Source organism: Strix uralensis, chromosome 2 (genome assembly GCF_047716275.1).
Source record: "Strix uralensis isolate ZFMK-TIS-50842 chromosome 2, bStrUra1, whole genome shotgun sequence".
Lineage (NCBI taxonomy): Eukaryota > Metazoa > Chordata > Aves > Strigiformes > Strigidae > Strix > Strix uralensis.
In genome coordinates this window covers 28859870-28878339 of record NC_133973.1, presented here as the reverse complement: position 1 = coordinate 28878339, position 18470 = coordinate 28859870, and the positions used below count along the sequence as shown (strand labels likewise).

The 18470-nt window shown below is 34.4% G+C and overlaps 1 protein-coding gene across 2 annotated transcripts in view; it reads right to left on the bottom strand.

Annotated features, from left to right (window-relative positions):
• The window catches only part of NCAM2 (neural cell adhesion molecule 2), a 322723-nt gene that overhangs the window by 99853 nt on the left and 204400 nt on the right, over positions 1–18470 (bottom strand). For both annotated transcript variants that reach the window (XM_074858117.1, XM_074858118.1), the window contains exon 9: positions 2889–3039. In XM_074858117.1, coding sequence (XP_074714218.1) covers positions 2889–3039 — 151 coding nt within the window. The remainder of the gene's footprint in view (positions 1–2888; positions 3040–18470) is intronic.

Here is an 18470-nt window from a genome sequence, read left to right as displayed (position 1 = left end):
AGAATAGCATAGGTGCACTAATTAGTCCTATCTAGGAACTATGGAAGAATATAAACAATTAAGTCTTGCTTATTTATTTATATTTTAATTTTACAATAGTTATTGAGGTTTATACTAGAATATTATTAAATTAATAGAAATTCTGCTAAAATGGCTCACTAACAATTATGTAAAGAGTCGCCCATACCTGAAAAAATTCTTCTCAAAACTGGTTTTGAACACAATAAAACCAAAATAATTGAAGTGAAAATTAAAATATTTTGAAGGGTTTTAAGGAATTTGGTAAATTAATATTTGGCAAAAAAATGTAAAAAACCCATACAGCAACATCTGCAATTACAATTAACCTGCTAAAAAGCAACTAATACAAGGAGAGTCAAAACATTTATTCAATACCAACTTCAGAGAATCTCATAACAATTCCTCCCATTTTGCTACAAAGATAGAAATTAGTTGTCTAGTTTATGAACCTGTACCTTTTGCTGAAAGTCTCTAGCCTGCAACTTACAAAGCAAAATAACTGGAATGAAGGATAACTATGACACCTGCTTCATAAAAGAACCTATTTGTAGTTGAGAAAAAGACTGTTAGCACTTATGACAACACAGCATTTTATGGAAATGGTGGTAATGAGGTACTGATAGATTCTTTGAAGAGACGGTTTAATTACCGAAGATTATGACAGAGAATAGATTGATGGGAGATGAAGGTGGAAAGAAGACACTTCCTCCTAGGGACACTATTTTAAAGAACAGAGGAAGTCTTCACCAGACAAGTGCTTTCTTTCCTAGGCAAGACAAATAAGCTATACGTGCCGTTTATATACCAGTGCAAAGTTATATCCAAGGCAAGCAAAAAACTTCTTCAACTTGTTAATCAGAATATGAATGGAGACAAACCTATAGTCTAGCACCCCCAAAATATTTGCTTTTCATTATAAGAATACCTGACACATAAAGGATATGGAGAAAGTTGTACTGCTGTTATTCAAAAACACCTGTACTGGAAAAAAATACATTTTGTTTAAACCTCATTATCAGTTAAAATATTTAAAACTGAAAACTCCAGTTTTAGAAATGTCATAATTCTATGCTAGACCAAATAAAAATGGTGTTATACATCAAAAATAATAATTATATCTGATATCTCTGATAATAGAATAATATTTGTATTGTTCTTTTAAAAATTGAGTTTTCTCAGAAGATTTCTGAACCGTACAAAGTTTTGTTGTGTCATATAGTGTATCTACCAAGGCATAAATCCAGACTTAAAACAATGCTATTCCATTTTCTCATATGCTATATTTGATTCTTCCCACACATACTCAAAATTAAGTCTGCCATACCATAACGAGAATATGTTACTTTTAAATTCTGTTCTAAAACTTTCACCCTGAAAGGTGTCTTAAACTGTAATAATGCATTGTATCAATCCAGAGATTATTGTGCCTTTTAAAATGAATTCTGTGCTGCTAATAAACTCTTAAATTTCAGTTGCCCATATTTCATAAAATGGGGTGCATCCTCTCTCTCTCTTCTGAATACAAAAGGTATTAATACGTAAATTTAAAACATAACAGCTACATAACGTTAATCAAACAATTTATTTCACATCACTATGTGTACCGTAGGACAGGATTTTACAGAAAATTTACAGGAATTCCACTGAACTTGCATTATTATATAGTAAAATATTTTTTGCCTTTATATACATATAAAATAAATATCAGTGCACCAATGCACTCATTAAAGAAACAAATATAGTAAATTAATATGTTCCCAAAAGAATAATATTTTGTAAAGTTTCAAATCCCTTCATATGTCTATTATATTGAAGACTAGCTATGTTAAAGCTATTAATAAATACTGTATTTATTTCTTAGGTCTTCTGGGTTGGCAAATCTCTCTATTCCTAACATCCAATTACAATTTTGACCATTTCTCATTTTCCTTTCAGATTTATTTCCTATGTCATAATGCATTGCCTGCCTGCCAAAAAGATGGAACATGCAACTGTATACTAAAGTCACTTGCAGAACTCAGGAAATCGCTCAGCGATCTGCAACCGTTACTTATCTTTCTGTGCCATATATCTTATTCCAACTTCTATCTAATCACTGGAAAGACTTTTTCCATTTAGAGTCTCAGTCTCAAACAGGCTCACTCAAGCTATATTGGAAATGTAGAATAAATGTATCTAGAAAATCTCTAGCAAAATAGAACAACAATGAAACACAAGATAAGGATTTTTTGCTCATTTTTGAAGACCTTTGCTTTATGAATTTGAAGAACAGTTTGAGGAGACAATTTTCCAATGAATTTTGGTATATTTCAAGTTTATATCCTCTGGTTGGCTTCTAAAGCATCAGACTCTTCTCTAAGCAAAACCAAACTCTTTTCTCCTGGATAAAATTCAAGAGCTTTGAATAAAGACAATCTCTAAAAGGGATTGTCACAAAGTTGTGAACTCCAGGAGGGGTTATAATAGGGTCTAGAGACATGCTGGGGATTAGTAAATCAGAGAATCATGAAAAAACAGAAGACTTCGCTGATTCTTAGAAGGTTAAGCTAAGAACTGAGATGTTGCTCAAATCAGTCCCACTGAATACTTTTCACCCACAGCAGTCTCCACTAGCCTGAAGATTTGAAGTTATTAAGCTTAGCCTTAAGTTAGTGGGTAATACCACTGTTATTTCAGATGAAATCATGTCTTGTCAACTTCAGAAAAGACAGGGTTCCTCCACAGAATTCAGTATCACTGAAGGACATACTTTCTTAAATTATGCTAGTCTAAGCATAAGTTACCAAGAAAAACTGACCTTCCATTAAGAATGTCCTTTTTTTCTTTTATAACAAATTTAAAAGAGAAAACAAAATATTAGAACTTACATTCAATATCAAGGTACATGCTCTTTTGGTGCCCACCAATTCTACTTGCAGCTTCACAGTCATATCTCCCTGAATCTGACAACTTCACATCTTTAATATGCAGTGACGATTTTCCATGCTGCCCTTTGACTTCTATACGGCCATCTGGGCTCTGTTTACATTGATTCAGGAAAAAGAAAGGTTTTATATATATATGTATATTTATGTATGTTTTATATATTAAACACCATTGATAAGTATGATTGAAAGCATCTTTTCACCTATGGTGAAGTTATTACTGACAGCTAAGCAACTTTAAATTTTCAAATAAATAAAAAAATATATAAAAAGATATTCTGTTTCTAGGCACTATAATCAAGGGAAAAGTACATGCTTAAAGGAACATTGTCAAGGTAAACCACAAAATGTATCCACTTATGACTGGAATAGTGAACTGCATACTCAAAATCTGTTTATGATCTCACTCATTTTGCTATGCTGCTGCAGTTAATGAAAATGCATACATGTAAAATCAATAGTATCTTAGATTACGGTTAGCATTATCTTTCTTGCCCTTAAAAATGTAACTGTGAAATTGAATAGAATATCCCCTCCAACAATGATCAAAACACAAATCCAGTCATAGATTTATTTTCATTATTCACATTTACTTGTCAGAAGCTCACAATTGTTAAAAAAACATGATCCATAAATGCAACTGGAATTTCTGGATTTCATTTTCATATCATTGCATGGAAAAAGGCAAAGGAGAAAAAAGAATGCTGGCTTCTAATTTTCTAGAACAGAGATTTTATATTTAGCAACTTCATAAAAATCCTTATCCATAACACTTCCCCACGTCCTCCCCAAAAACTATTTAAATATCAAGAGTATAAAAATATTAGGGAAAACTAAATAAAACAATTAAAAAAAAAAATCCTCTGCTTGACACTTCAGCCTTCATGGAGTAACATACCTGAGGAAAAAGAAGTTATCTTTTAATCTGGTTATGCTCTTTACTTCTTTTGTAGCTTTGGGAAACTTGCTTTACTTCTTTGTTTCATTTTTTTCATTTGATGAAAAAAAAAGGTGATAAAAAATGCTGATATTTACCTACCTTCATTATTGATAAAGATAGAAAAGGGAGGAAAAAGCAGTAACTATTTCACTATATGACACTTAAACTTGAAACATATTTTAATGTCCAATCTTATGAATACATACACTCAAGTTTACTGCTTTTTACACTAAATACTCACCAAGTGGCAGCTGATATTTAAGTGACTGAGCTTTTAACTTGTACAATTTTCTTCACTGAATACAGGAAAAATGCACACAATTTAGATCTTAAAATATTTGACATAAAGCAGCCATATCATTCTATATATCATAATTTCTATGGAAAGAAAAGTATTCTGATCCCACATCAGAATCCAAGGACACTGAATTTTGTTTCCCATGAAAACCTCACAGCATAGGTACATAAATTAAAGTTATGGAATTCTAATGGAAGAGGAAACCTAAAACCCTCTGGATTGGTAAAAATTAGTAACTTAGACCACTTAGTTATCTCTTACATGATTTCTAATGCTGAAAATTCTCTTTTCATTATACCTTTAAAATAGAAAAGAGAAACGTTATGAAGTTACTAGTAAACATGCTACAGTACTGAATGTCATGGGTTTTAGAGGGAATTATTAGGATTAGTAAAATGTAATTTCTTTAAAATAAAACATAAATACTTTTCTAATTTCTGATACACAATTCTGATATATATATATATAAAACAAGTACTTTATATGACATAGTTAATAACAGAATTATTTACCCATGGATTATTTCCTTCTTTTTTAAAACATCAAGTATGTAATACAATGGTAAATCTACATTATTCCTACCTAAAATGTACATACACTTCAGCATTTTTATTTCTGATTTTACTTTGATTATAAATATTTCCCTAAGAAGTCACATTTAAATCTGTGAGAAGACATATGCTGAAACAACCTGTGACTATGAATCATAGATACAGTATGAAATACTGTATTAGTGATTAAGAGCTGCCCTCTTAAGCACTAAAGTAGTTCTATACAATAGAGAGTAGTAGTAGAACACAGGTATTTTGAGAAAAATATTCTCTTTGCCCTTCCTTACTGTATATTACAAACCTACAATGAGAAGCTAAATTCTTTCTTAGTACCTTCTCCTTGCACAATGCAAAGTGTCTTTCTGTGAAATTATATTGACCTGTAGCTGTACCAAAACATTCACTGACATTCTTTCACCATGATTTTCCAAATTAGATCAGAGATTATTCAGCTAGCTCAATTTTCTGAGCATTTTGAGGGATCTACTAGGTTAAGCAAAGACCACAGAAACAAATAAAACACTTAACAATTGTAGGCAAGAAAATTTGGCCCAAATTATCATAAAAATATGCATGTACTAAAGTTAGTTTCTACTTTTTCAAAACTGTCGGAAAATGATTACAATAGTCTCTTTGAAATTGCTTATAAAATAATGTAAAATATATAAGATGTTTTCTGCTGCATTGATCAGAATGCATATTATACTGTGTCTTCTCCATGAACAGTTTAAGCAGGCCTGCGGTCGTATTCTGAAGATGGATTAGCATACAATTCCATTAATTTTTCTGTAAACACGGTGCAGTAAGTGATTAAAAATACACTGTTTGGCTGATATTCCTGAACAAAGAAATACGCGAAACAAAACAAAAGTGCAAATACAGACCAAGAAAATTCCATAAATAAATAAATAAATAGAAGAAAATGTTTTGAAGCAGTTGCCTGTGTCTAGACAGGATTCCCAGAGTATGCTGAAGATTAACACATGCAAATGAAAAATGCTAGACAGCATGAGTTTTCACGAGGACTTCAAAAATACTAATGTGGCTGTATTATATTGTTCTATGGTATAAGTCAGTTAATAGAGATCTGGGTAAATAAGTCAAGGACATATTGTTATGACACAAAAAGTAAATAATAGTGCAGTCATGCTGACGCACAGTTAGGAAAGAACATTAGGAACACAGCAGAGACACAGAAGTTGACTACGGCAAAGAACGATGAAGAAGCTGGGACAAAAACTCAATATGCAGTGTTAGCCCGAAGAAAAAATTGAAACTATGCTAGTTATATTCTCCTGTTTTTGTGAAGGGCATTATCAAAACTAGAATACACCGACAAAACAGAAGTCTGCATTCCTACCGATCCATAACGTCGTTAACTTTGAACAGCAAATATACAATGTCAAATAGGGGCAGAACTGACCTTGGGGTCTGCGCCCACCAAAACTTTATAACCCTTGGTAAAATCTTTCTAAAGCTTATTTCCCTCCTGCACTAAGTATAGTGAACAGATGTTGGCACCATGTTTGGCACTGTAACCCAACAAAACAGGAAGAGGAAGATACAGCACAGATGGGAACATGAAGTACACAGCACCTGCCCAGCATGCCTCAGTAGAAATCCCCACCAGGAAGAAAGCATTGGAGCTGCCACTGGTGTCAAATCAAAATACAGATATAATCTCTAATTATATCTACAGATATAAATGAATAATATCAGTAACTCACAGGTCTGTCTGAAATAATAATGGACACCTACTAAATTGGAATATTCTTTTTTTCCTTACAAATGTTATAGTGGGAGAGATGTAAAACACATGGTATGGTGTTTTCTGCTACACTGAATAAGTACACATGCTTTTATTTCTTAGCATTAATAAAGAGTATAAAATACAGACAAAATAAAAACCTAGACAATCTGAACAGTCTCTGTGGTTCAATACTCATGATTTCTACTTATTCATTGAATTACTCTGTATCACCTATCACTGTGGAGCATGAATAATCATTGAGGTCTGAAAAACATATGTAGTCAACACAGTTCCACACAGACAGACATACTTCTTTAGAAAGATTAATGAGCAAGTATGTTACAGGCACTTACACTCTAAGACACTGGAAGAATAATTTCAATAAACAGATCATTGTGTTTCCTGAAAATGGTAAAGACAGACAAGGTCTTCAGAAGTTACCTTTCTCCAGCATTTTAGAAAGCATAATAAAATCTTAAGAAATCATCATTAATGTTAATCGGAGAATTTCATAGAGTTCATAAATAAAAGTGTGGGTTTTGGGACTTTTCCGGTGTTTTTTTTTTCCCCCCAGAACCTCATCACCAGCATAAAGCTAAAACACAAGTGAGAAATCTCAGCAGAGACTTTGATAGTGTTTTACTCAGGTACAGCTGATTTTGTGACTTTATCCATATAAAAAACGCATTCCCAAAATTAAGCATTTAACATTCCACAGAAAAACATCTTTCATTTTGAATACTGATAGCAATCTAGGTCTCTGTCCTTGTCAAAGAAAACTCTTCTATAGAGGTCTCCAGGTAAATTTAGTCATAATGACAATACTGAAGTACAAAAGAGTGCCTTCTGAAAGAAAAAAAAAAACAACCAAAGGGTGAGAACTTTCTGCATGTGCAATATTCTTATTTAGAATATGTAGCTTAACCCAAATGAATCCTACTTGAGATTAATTCTACAGATTCTGTAAAAGTAAATATATAATTTTGATTTTGATAAAATTCCTGTCATGCCATATATGCTATTCTACCTGACTTTTCTGTCATGTTCTTGCTTCCTGAACTTCTCACATGATCTGTAGTTCCACAAGTGAATATTCCCAAAGTCCTGACCGGCTGCTGCTGACCTGACTGGTCAATGCACAGCTCCAAAACCATGTTCCAGCGCTCCCAAGGCAGTACCAGAATGATGACAACCATGTATTACAAGGGTTCCGCATTCAGAAAGAATAGGGATGTGATGAGACAACAGCATACACAAAGAGACAAGAACAGCTTCTGGGGCAGAATAACTTATTCAGGTACCATGGAGTGTTCGATCTGCACAATTCCATTACCACTGTAGTTAAACAAGTGTAATTTCTCAGAAGGGGAGAATTAGCTGATTATGATGCTTAGAAACTGTCATTCTTTTTCAATTGTAGAAAGCTGTACTTGGGCTAAGGTGGATGGTGTGATTATTGGTTGAGTTTGATTTATCAACCATTTCTCCAACTCCCACTGAGGAGAAACTGTATCACCAAATGAGATGAAGTTGTACGGCTGCCAAAAAGTGCATTTTGAGTTGGCTGAATGCAAGAGTGGAAGGTGAGAACAGATGCAGAAATTGGTGACTCATTTGTAGCTGGATTTTGGTAATATTACTTGGATGGTAGAGCAGCTGTGACACTGTGTTGATTATCTTCCCTCCTACAGAGTTTACCGTTTGGCTGATAAAGTTCTCCTTCATCCCTTGAAGTCCAAGTGCAAGACTGCAAGCAAAAAATCCCTACATTTAAAATCTAGACAAGTTGAAATACCTTTGTTTTTCTTCTAATGTTTAAAGGTTATTTGTGATCAAAGTGCCATTACTGTTCATAGTTACACCACTGCAGGTCAGTTTTGCCTGTCACATATTTACCAACTATGTCTTCTGACACCTTGTATACTTTAGTGCTATTTTGGATGTGCATTGCATGTGTTAACAGAGAAGAGTGGATTAGAATTGAGAGTGTTTTCTTTGTAAAATAGGGTGAAACATACTCAAGAACAGTCATTGTGAGAACATATAACTTGAGTAAAAGCTGCAAGACTTTTTCAAGTTCCTCCAAAGGAGCTGCTGCAGATGTACATGGTAGAAGATCCTCACATTGAGGGCAGGGAGGGGTGGGAAGGATGAAAAAATAAACAAAAATAAAACCTGTTTTAATTTTATGCTTAGCTCTTCCTTCTTCAAATCTAATTCTCAAAAATTGCCAACGCATTATGTTGTCTTGGCCATGTTCTGAGTACACATCACTGAATTTTCAAGGAGAAAACAAATACTGATTAACAGAATCATCTTTGGAATTCATGAATAACAATTGTTTTAGGAAGCTTTCTGATTTCGGGTTGTGTTAATATCCACGAGAGGAAAACTTCAGATCATGTACTTCAGGCTGATGTTTCTTATATGTGAGATTTAAGCAGATCACAATTGCTAATGAAACTGTTCCTTGAAGCAGCATGAAAGATAAGAACTTCTGCAACCTGACATGCTGATACTAAATGATGATAAAATTCCAGAAGTCTATTAAATGTAAGTGATCAGCAATTCCTAGTCTGAAAATCTACCTTTGATGATGAGAAAAGGCTGTTAGTCACAACAGCCATCATCGTGTAGAAGCTGATGGAAGCTCCCTTCTGGATTATGGATGGTATATTCACAATATTTCCCATTCTCTTCAGGTAAATGTATTCTATCCATGCACCTGTTGGAGACAGCAGAAAATTCCAGAGTATTGCTACGTGCATATGCCTTAATGTCCAGTGAATCAGAATAATGCTACAGCAGTGTCTTGGACTTCAGTGATTTTTATAGGAGACCTTGTGATTCCTTTAGAACTGCAGCTTGTTAAATATATATGTCAGCATTCTACAAACTCCTGAATTTGCTAGAAATTTGTTTTTCCACAAGGAAGAAATTATTGAAGAATCTATTGTTTGTAGATCTAGAGTGAACACCAGGGAAGGCACAAAAAACAGATCTTGAAGAAAAAAAAAATCGTTGTTTTGATTTTCTGTTCATTTGCAGACATAGCAGTTACTTTTAAAGAATTCATATTGGAAATAGTAGCGGGTTCTGTGCAGGTTGTTAACAGCATGTACAATCTCAGGAAAAATGTATTCTTGAAAGTTTCATATAATTTTTAGAAATTATGAAATATTTGATTGATTCATGCTGGTATTTCTTTTAAACATTAAGTTTTTACGTAATGAGATGACACGGGATATCCAATACACCAAAACCACTTACTAAGACATGAAACAGAAAAATGAACTTCTTTCCTTTGTTGGTTTTTACTCACAAAAATGTATGAAAGAAAAATAATAAACAGAGAAAATATGATGATCAGCCATTTAAGATTACTTCTACTAAAGATGCAAATCACAAGAAATGGTTGATGATTATTGATGGTAAATATATTAGCATCATCTGTAAAAAGCTTGTAGAGGAAAACAAGCATTAGTGTTGGCCATAAAAAATAACAATAGCAACAACAAATGTGTGTTTATAACAGAAATATTACAACTGTAATAATTACATATGTACTTTGCAATTAGAAATTCTGATTCACTTATAAAGACTGTATTTAATGGTTTTATTCCTAAGAATTTTGCTGATCTGAATCTACTCCAACACTGTGATGATGCCATTAACATAGGTGACTCAGATGGATTCAGATCAGCAAAATTCTCAGGAATAAATCCATTAAGTACAACGTTGTTATTCAATACAGACCTCAGATAAAACAGCCACTAAAAATAATGATTTTACTATACAACTATGTCTTACTTGAGACAATCAAGTCGTATTGTAACTTGATTCTTTGGATAAATGAGAATAAGACACAGGTGATTATACCCCAGCTTTGTAAATCTTTAAAATCGTTGCAAAGTGTTTGTAACTTCAGTGCAAATTGGAGTCACAAGGTCTTCCTGCAAAGTATGAGTGAGCGAATACTCTAGCATAAGCATATGGCTCCAAACATGTGTCAGTATGGGATCTAAGACTGCTCAGACTTAAAATACTAACTGTGATTTGCCAGAATTTATTTTTCAGTGACTACTCAATCTCTGTGCATCTGAACAAGAATAAACACTACTAAATATATACAGCATCAAAAGCAACAAGTATGGTTATTCTGACTAGGAACTTCAACCTGGTCCTGTTTCTGTTTGGGTCAGTTCAAATCTGAAGTAAGTATTACTTCAGCTGTAGAAATAACTAGTACAGTGAAACTATACCACTGTACTACACCAAACTGTCCATACAGAGCAAGTTACAAAACTGTGAAAGAACAAGGAAACATCAAGCACTAGGATCCCAGCTTTCCTTCAGGCAGTGATTGTAGCCCATTAAGTATGAATCTCCTATTACTAGTAAAGGCTCTGCACTGTTCCAGTGCAGGGTCTCAGGACTTGGCAGGCTTCCTTTGCCTTGGCCTGAGGTGATTTCAGTTTGCTTTATGATTGCAAGTCCCTAGTCATCAGGTAACTACCTGAATTTGTTTCTGCTTAGCTCTGTGCAAAGAACCATGTATGACAAAGGTCTAACTAACAAACATTAGCTCTTTATCTTAATGGGGACTGGGGGAGGCAGTTCTGTAACTTTAATAACCAACAGGTGAAAACAGTTAAAAAAAAAGAAATCAAAACAACCTGCAGCTGAAAACCCATGGAGACAAAGCATGTATGCTGACTGCAGTGCCAAATGGACAAAAAAATGTTGACCCAGGGCAGGGAAGGAAGCATGGTTTTGGTTAGGTTTCTTTCTAAGGGATTGGGGTGGAAGGTTAAGTAATTTGTATTCTCCCCTGGAGAAGAATCTAGTGTACTGATGAATTGTCAACCCTTGTCTCCCTTTTTTTAAAATTTTGGGTTTCTTTTAAGGAAAATAAGTGCTGTCAACCTCAGGTCTCAGGAGAATACTGGAAAGGTGACTATAACAACGAAAAGAAAACTAGGAAGCTTTTGTATAACAGTTTTAACTGTAAAGTTAAAATTTTGCCCTGTATTACTTAGGTAACTTGGATTAAAGTGTTCATATCATTGTAACTGGACTAAGAATAATTGTTTGTTTTATTTTGCTTAAATTGATAAAACATTACTTGGACCAGTAACAAAATCTTGAATAAATATGGGTTGTATGCCCCTCACAAAATTATTCTGTAAGAATAAAAAATAATCTTTAAAATGACAACTGCTTCAAGAGTCTCAAACTGAGCTTAGTGCATTCATATATACATTCATTTCATTTTCATAGAATTCAGGTTCAAATCATGTCACAGTTTAGCTTTAGTTGCAAGAATGACATGGTGAAGGTATGCAGTTATGTAACACAGAGCAGCACATCTGCTTTCTTTGGGGGGAAAAAAAAAAAGGAATCACAATTTGAATTTCTCTTCCTAGTTTGTTCAGTAGTTGCATGCAGCTTGCGATCCTTTCCAGTCTTCTGTAAAAGTGATGTCTATTTTATTAAAATTAATATGGCTAGACAGCAGAGAGGATGTCTGCCTGGAAACTGGGATGAGGTGGAGCCCTGCAGGGGGAAATATAAGCAACATGGCTTCCTTAGGGGAAGCAAAGGCACGGAAAGCCAGAAATGCATAACTTGAGTCATGAGGAGCATGGGAATTGTCTAGAGGAGGACACAGATCCAGATCTCATAGATCAAATAGTCTTTGCTCACAAACCCCAATAATTCTGTAGGGCTTTTTGCAACTGAAGAAACAGAAGGAAATTATTGCAGTAGCAAGCAAAATGGAGAAAATGAGCTAACCTGGACATATCTGAAAGGGCACAGAAATATTTGTTTACAAGTTATTTTATTTAATTGGTACCATCCAATAGAGTTTCTCTATTTACATTTCTAAATTTATTTATATGTACAGGTATAAAAAAATATTATGCTGAAGGTATCAGTTAAGCTGGGTGGAAACTATTATGGAAAAATATGCTGTTACTAGAGCTTGAAACAAGTTGGAAAGCTCCGGAAGTGTGCTGATAAAAAAATATTCAGTTTGGAACTCTAAATATTCACAAAACTGTATTTTTAATGCAAATTTCTATATTGAATATCTATTTCTGTATACTATTTTAAGAAGAGGAACATTTATAGAGTACTATGTTAATTCAATCAATTTTTACAAAGTAATATAACCCTGAGGGCTTTAAGATTACATATCAGCTAACTGTAAGATCTATTAAAGCATGTTAGATGATCTGTTTGCAGTAAGGTAAAGATTACCACATGCTATCAATTCACTGACCTTTGGCATAAATGTCACGACTTGTACAAGCATAAATTTATAGAAAGACAAAAACCGTCTTGTTGTTAATACCATTATTTAGGTTATTGCAACATTCAGAAATTTTAATAACACAGGTTGAGTCCATGCATAGATGGGAGTTATTTTGAACCATGAATCAGAGCTCAACCTATGGTTCAGTTATGCAGTCTTAAGAAATACTGTTTGCTGAATTTCAGAAGCTGTCAATAAGGGATGGTGCAAACAGTCTTTACTTTTCCCAATGCAAAGAAATATCACTCCTGCATTACGCTTTTGGTCAAGCTGCACAGCTTCCTATCACAGATGATAGACATATACTGGTCCATCAGCATTCTCATGTTAAACTACCATAACTTGACTGTGTTCGAAATCTAAGAACTGGTACTAATAGGAAGATAGTGTATGAGTAGATGTACACAGGGAGATGATACAGTGAAAATGTGACAGGAGAATGTGGTTTTTTAACAGCATACTAAGGACATTAATAAATTATTAAGAACTAATTATTACACAGAGTTTAGATAATTTGTTAAACAAAACAATCAACAGATTGAAAAATAGAATCCAGGCCACTTGCTTTCATCCTAGTTTTGCCAAAAGTAAATAGTTATTTTCTCCTAATATACAAGGGTATTCAAACTGTCTTTCAGGTCAGGGAAACTGCTGACAGGTTTTAATAGCATAAAATACATTTTGCCAGCATTGCACTGCTGATTGTGCCATTGATTGTGCTCATTTCCATGGTACATAGAAAATGTAACATTTCCAATATCTCTGGGGGATGTCCTATAGTACATCAGTGAATACCACCAATGAATCCAGTCTATAATGTGGGGCTGTATCAATATGTAATCACATGCAGGATCTCTATTTTATCAGGCAAGCAACAGCTATTTGAAAGTAATTAAACCATTAGCAAATAATACAACTGATATTTAGGCAGAAGCTCATGAAGTGATCTTCTGTGTAGTGGAAGGAATGAATGAATATTCAAGTCCAGGCTGCACTGGTATCGCAGGAAATGTTGGTCCATAAAAAATTCCCCGATAATTTTAGTCTTCATTAGTGTAACAGACGGTATATCATCACTGATGACTAAATGGAAAAAGCTAATATTGGAAGGGAAAGAAATGCCATTTCCATGCCTTTATTTTGGCCAGTAAATGCAGCACCAAAACCCACAGAAAGTACCCCAAAATATCTACCTGGTGCATAGGTAGTACATAAGCAAATGGATTAAATGGGAGACAATTTTTGAAATATGAACTAGATAGAAATAGGATTATCCATTTACATAATGGATGAAAACTTTGTACCTAATTTAAGGTATCATGTTAAACAATTGATTAAATTAGTAATGTTCCTAAATAAACATCCTTCTTTCCCTAGGTTAAGCTTTTAATACAGAAGAGGTATTAATTTTTACATTTTCTTGGCTGTTTGTCATCTTTAAAGGATCAGCAACTCTGTCTCTGTTTACTTAATTCTGTCCCAGTGGAAAGTGATCTTAAAGTTTTACTGAAAGGAAAAATTTGAAGAAATGAGAGAATTCTGAGCTAGTGTAATACCAATACAGCCATCCATGCCACATGAATGTATATATGGATGTGTGTATGTAAAGCCATGTGGGTCTACTCTGGGTAACAGCATTTAATTTCTCTCTTAAAAGAGGAACAAATCTGAAGGGCCCTCTGGCCATGTGGCTGAGATTCAGTATTGAATTGTCAATATAACCACCAACCAAGCCTGAACTGGGGAAGAGGCTATGGTATGTCAAAATAAGTACTAGCTTCAGTTTTGGCTTTATTTACATATCGCTGCAGATATTGTTACCTAAAGGAGTGCGTAGAACTCAGATGAGTGATTGGGCTACTTACGGACTTTGAAATATCCACATTGGCTTGCAACTTTCCTACTGTACTGCTTCCTCAGCTCACCCAGGAAAGCTACTCTTAATTTCTAACTGCATATAATCTCACCCCTCCAAAATCAATCTTGCTACTAAAATACTGTCACTTCCCAAAACTCTACACTATATTTTAGCTTCTTCTAGTTAACTAAAGAGTTTGTCCTAAGCCCGTATTAGTGCAGCTAAAGATGCCATAGAGAAGACGAAGAAGCCCCCAAACACACGCAGATTTCTGTGGATCAGATGACTGGTGAGAGTATATTATTCAGTGCTCCTATGTGCTCCATGTTTTCCATATGCCACAGGGTATAAATCTGTATATTCTCAACAGCACTAACTACCTAACATTCAAAGCCAACCTCCTGCATTCCACTCACTCTCAAGGCCATTTATTTACCTTCCCCTTCCAGTCACAACATTCTTACTCTTGTATTTCACAGTCTTAACATGTGAAGCCCACCATGATTCATTCTGGGGTTAAAAACAAAATAAAAAAATCTCTGATGCCTGATTGAATTCTTTGCAGTGTCTCAACTGCATAATCAAACACAATTGCAGCTGGCTACATAAACCATTCTGGCCTGCTGGCCTATGATAATATTACAACAGCAAAAATATTCTATGATATTATAAGTAGAAGCTGTTCACACAACATGTAGTTGAAACAGGCTATAACAATTTTCTTCAGTAAGGCAATGAGACTTGCCCCTTAAATTTTTCCAGCCATTCAAAGCAGAAAAGTTCCTGAGATTAATTTATGATTAAAATGCCTTAGATACGTCTATGTTTCCTCTTTCTGGGTGATACATTTCAAATAAAGACCTGATCCTTGATGAGCAAGAATGTAATAGAGGTCTCTTCACTATCTCAAAAGAAAGGCAACACAAGTCACTGACACTGTAACACTGCTTCTTTTTGTGCAGTGAGGATAGCATATACAGGGAGTAAAAAAAAATTCAAACTCTTTTTATTAACATTTATAATAGCTGAAGTGGAGTTAACAGACTTGGGGAAAAAGCAGAGTTCACCTTTCAAAGAAAAAGACAAAACAAAGCCCAAGTTCTTTGTCTTTGCATATTGCCTGATCATGAAATCTACGAAAAGCTCTACAAGCTCCAAATAGTTATGGCTTACATGCCACTATAAAGTGAATTCAAACTTGGGAAAAAATTTAATTATTGGTCTGAGCTCTGCAACATTTAGAACAAATGTCACAGGATATTTCACGGGGACACCCAAATTGTTATTGCAATGATAGGTAGATGGAAGGAAGCAGAACTCAAACTATCTCTGTAGTCCTCATTATAAAGTTAAAAATCAGATGTTTTTTTACTTTTGGATACAAGAAGAATAGTGTAAAGTATTTCAAAGACATTTGTTGAATCTGTATCAAATATATACAAAATACAGTACCATTTCATATATCTTAAATCCAACACCCAATTTGTAAGACCTCTTTCTTTCTTTTCTTTTCTTTTTTTTCCCCCTCTTTGTTTCTTTGTTAACCAGTTACCCCATACATGAGGCATTATCAAAACTGAGTATCAGATACTAGACTGTGACATCTCTGCACTGTCTTCTTTCACTCATTTTACATGTTTAGATGAAATTCTTCAGGATAAAGACTGTCTCTTTGGACACATGCTGCACACAGTGGAGCTACTGTCTCAAATCAAGCTCCATCTGTTATTGTCATTTGTATTCCAAAACAGGGCTTGAGATGGTAATTACAAACAATGTTGGTCAGCTTTCATATTTTTGCTAGAATTAGATACTAGAAAAGTAAAGCATGAAACTCTACTCTCACACTTCTGCAGTATGCACAGGAATCAATGACATTTTTGTACCAGAGAATCAGGATATGCTCTCCTTCAGGGATGTATGTAGATATGTATGTACATGTCCAAAATCCATTTTATAAGTGATTACAGCAAATCAAATCCAATCACTATCCTTCCTCCTGTTTTACAAAAAGCTACTCTTTTCCTGCCTCCTCTTTTAACTAGGAAAAGGGCCAGGGCTGCTGGATGCACAAAGGTCTGTAGGAACATGCCATTTCAAATCACAGCTGAAAGGGGCATGGCCAGGTTGGCACGTTAGTGAAAGGACGTGCAATGCTGGGGAGTTGGGGACTAGAAGTGCATGCACCAAGCAGAGAGTTTTGGCTTGATACTGCAACAGCAGATGAAGCTCTGGTCTTGGACTAAACCTCCATTTCCATTTTCAAATCTTTAAGGGTGAGCCAAACACCTTCTGTCATGCATAATCATTCATTTACTCAGGCTTACCCACTCTCATGTATTTATGAGTTATAAAGCCATAAAAGGAGTACAGAGGTCATCTAATGTGACCTCCTGGAAAACTTTAAATTTAAACTTTCAAGAGAAGTCAAAGGAAGGGGAAAGACCCCTTCATTTCAAATTCTTAATGAAGGAGGGACCACAAACTGTGTGGTATATTGTTCCAAAAGCTAACTGATAAAAGGAAAGAGGAAAAGGCTTCTTTGCTTCTGGTTTGAACTCACTTGGCTTCAACTTTCAAATACTCACTTCTGATGTACTGAAAATCCTTTATCAAAGCTGTATTTTCCTAAGAGATAATTATAGACCTCTTACTCATTAACATTATCCTCCTTAAGCCCAGCAGGGTTATTTCTTTGATCTATGACTGGTGCATCTATTCCATTCTTTTGGACAAAATAATTTCAAAATTCAGAAAAGCCTATGTCCTGGTTATAAGATCTATCTATCATTCGAAAGAAAACATTCTGAATCCATTCACACTAAGAATGATCTCACATTCAGCCTTCCTCCTTATCCACATGAGGTATACTTGCATTTTATCAAAACAAGAACAACACAATTGAGGAGCTACATACTAAAAGTAATAATTAAAAAGGAACATTTTCTGTGTTTTTTAATCATCATCATGTTATTTATTCATCATTAATATTATAGTTAGAGCAGTTCTTCCATCTTCTACAGAAAAAAATTATCCCCCAAAGATATTCTTAACTCAACAAAAATGTTGGATAAAGTGCAGTCTATAACAAAAAATGTTTTAAAACTGGTAAAAAATTCCAAAGATGAATTCACTGAAGGTAATGATAACTTTTGTTTATGCAAGTAAGTCTGGTGATTGGACATTACTTCAGAAGTTATCACATAAGTAATAATTTCAATTTAAGCCTATGTTACAACACCACCACCCCCAATTTTCTTCAATTCACCTTTTCCTTCTCTTTCTGTGTGCAAAATATTGTGGTATTATTCAACAATTATTCAGTAATTTAATCACTGCCAGTTTTGTTCCCTGTCCACCTAATTTGGTAGGAAAGCACAAGCCAGGACTTTGGTACCCTAGAGATGGAGGACCACAGGGCAAATGCAGCAGCATATTTTATAGCTTAAGAATATATACAGTATTTCAGAACATCTATTCAACATTCAGCAAAAACTCTCCCATGAGCAATACACATATAGTTCTTTCATTGGCAAGAAAAAAAGGAAACCATATGACTGCATTTATTCTCATTCTTTTTATATTCCACATACAGTATGTCAGCACACCAGTAGAAAGTGAACATAGGTTTTAGTTTGGTTGTCAGTATTATGTTGCACCACAGTTCAGAGAATGCTACAGTAACAGATCTAGACAGTTTAATCACCTGCAGTTTGAATTAGGAATGTAATACTGTCCTATATAAGCACTGGATAAATTTCTGGTTTCAACTGCACCAACATTTCTTAGCTTGTTTCTGTGATTTGATT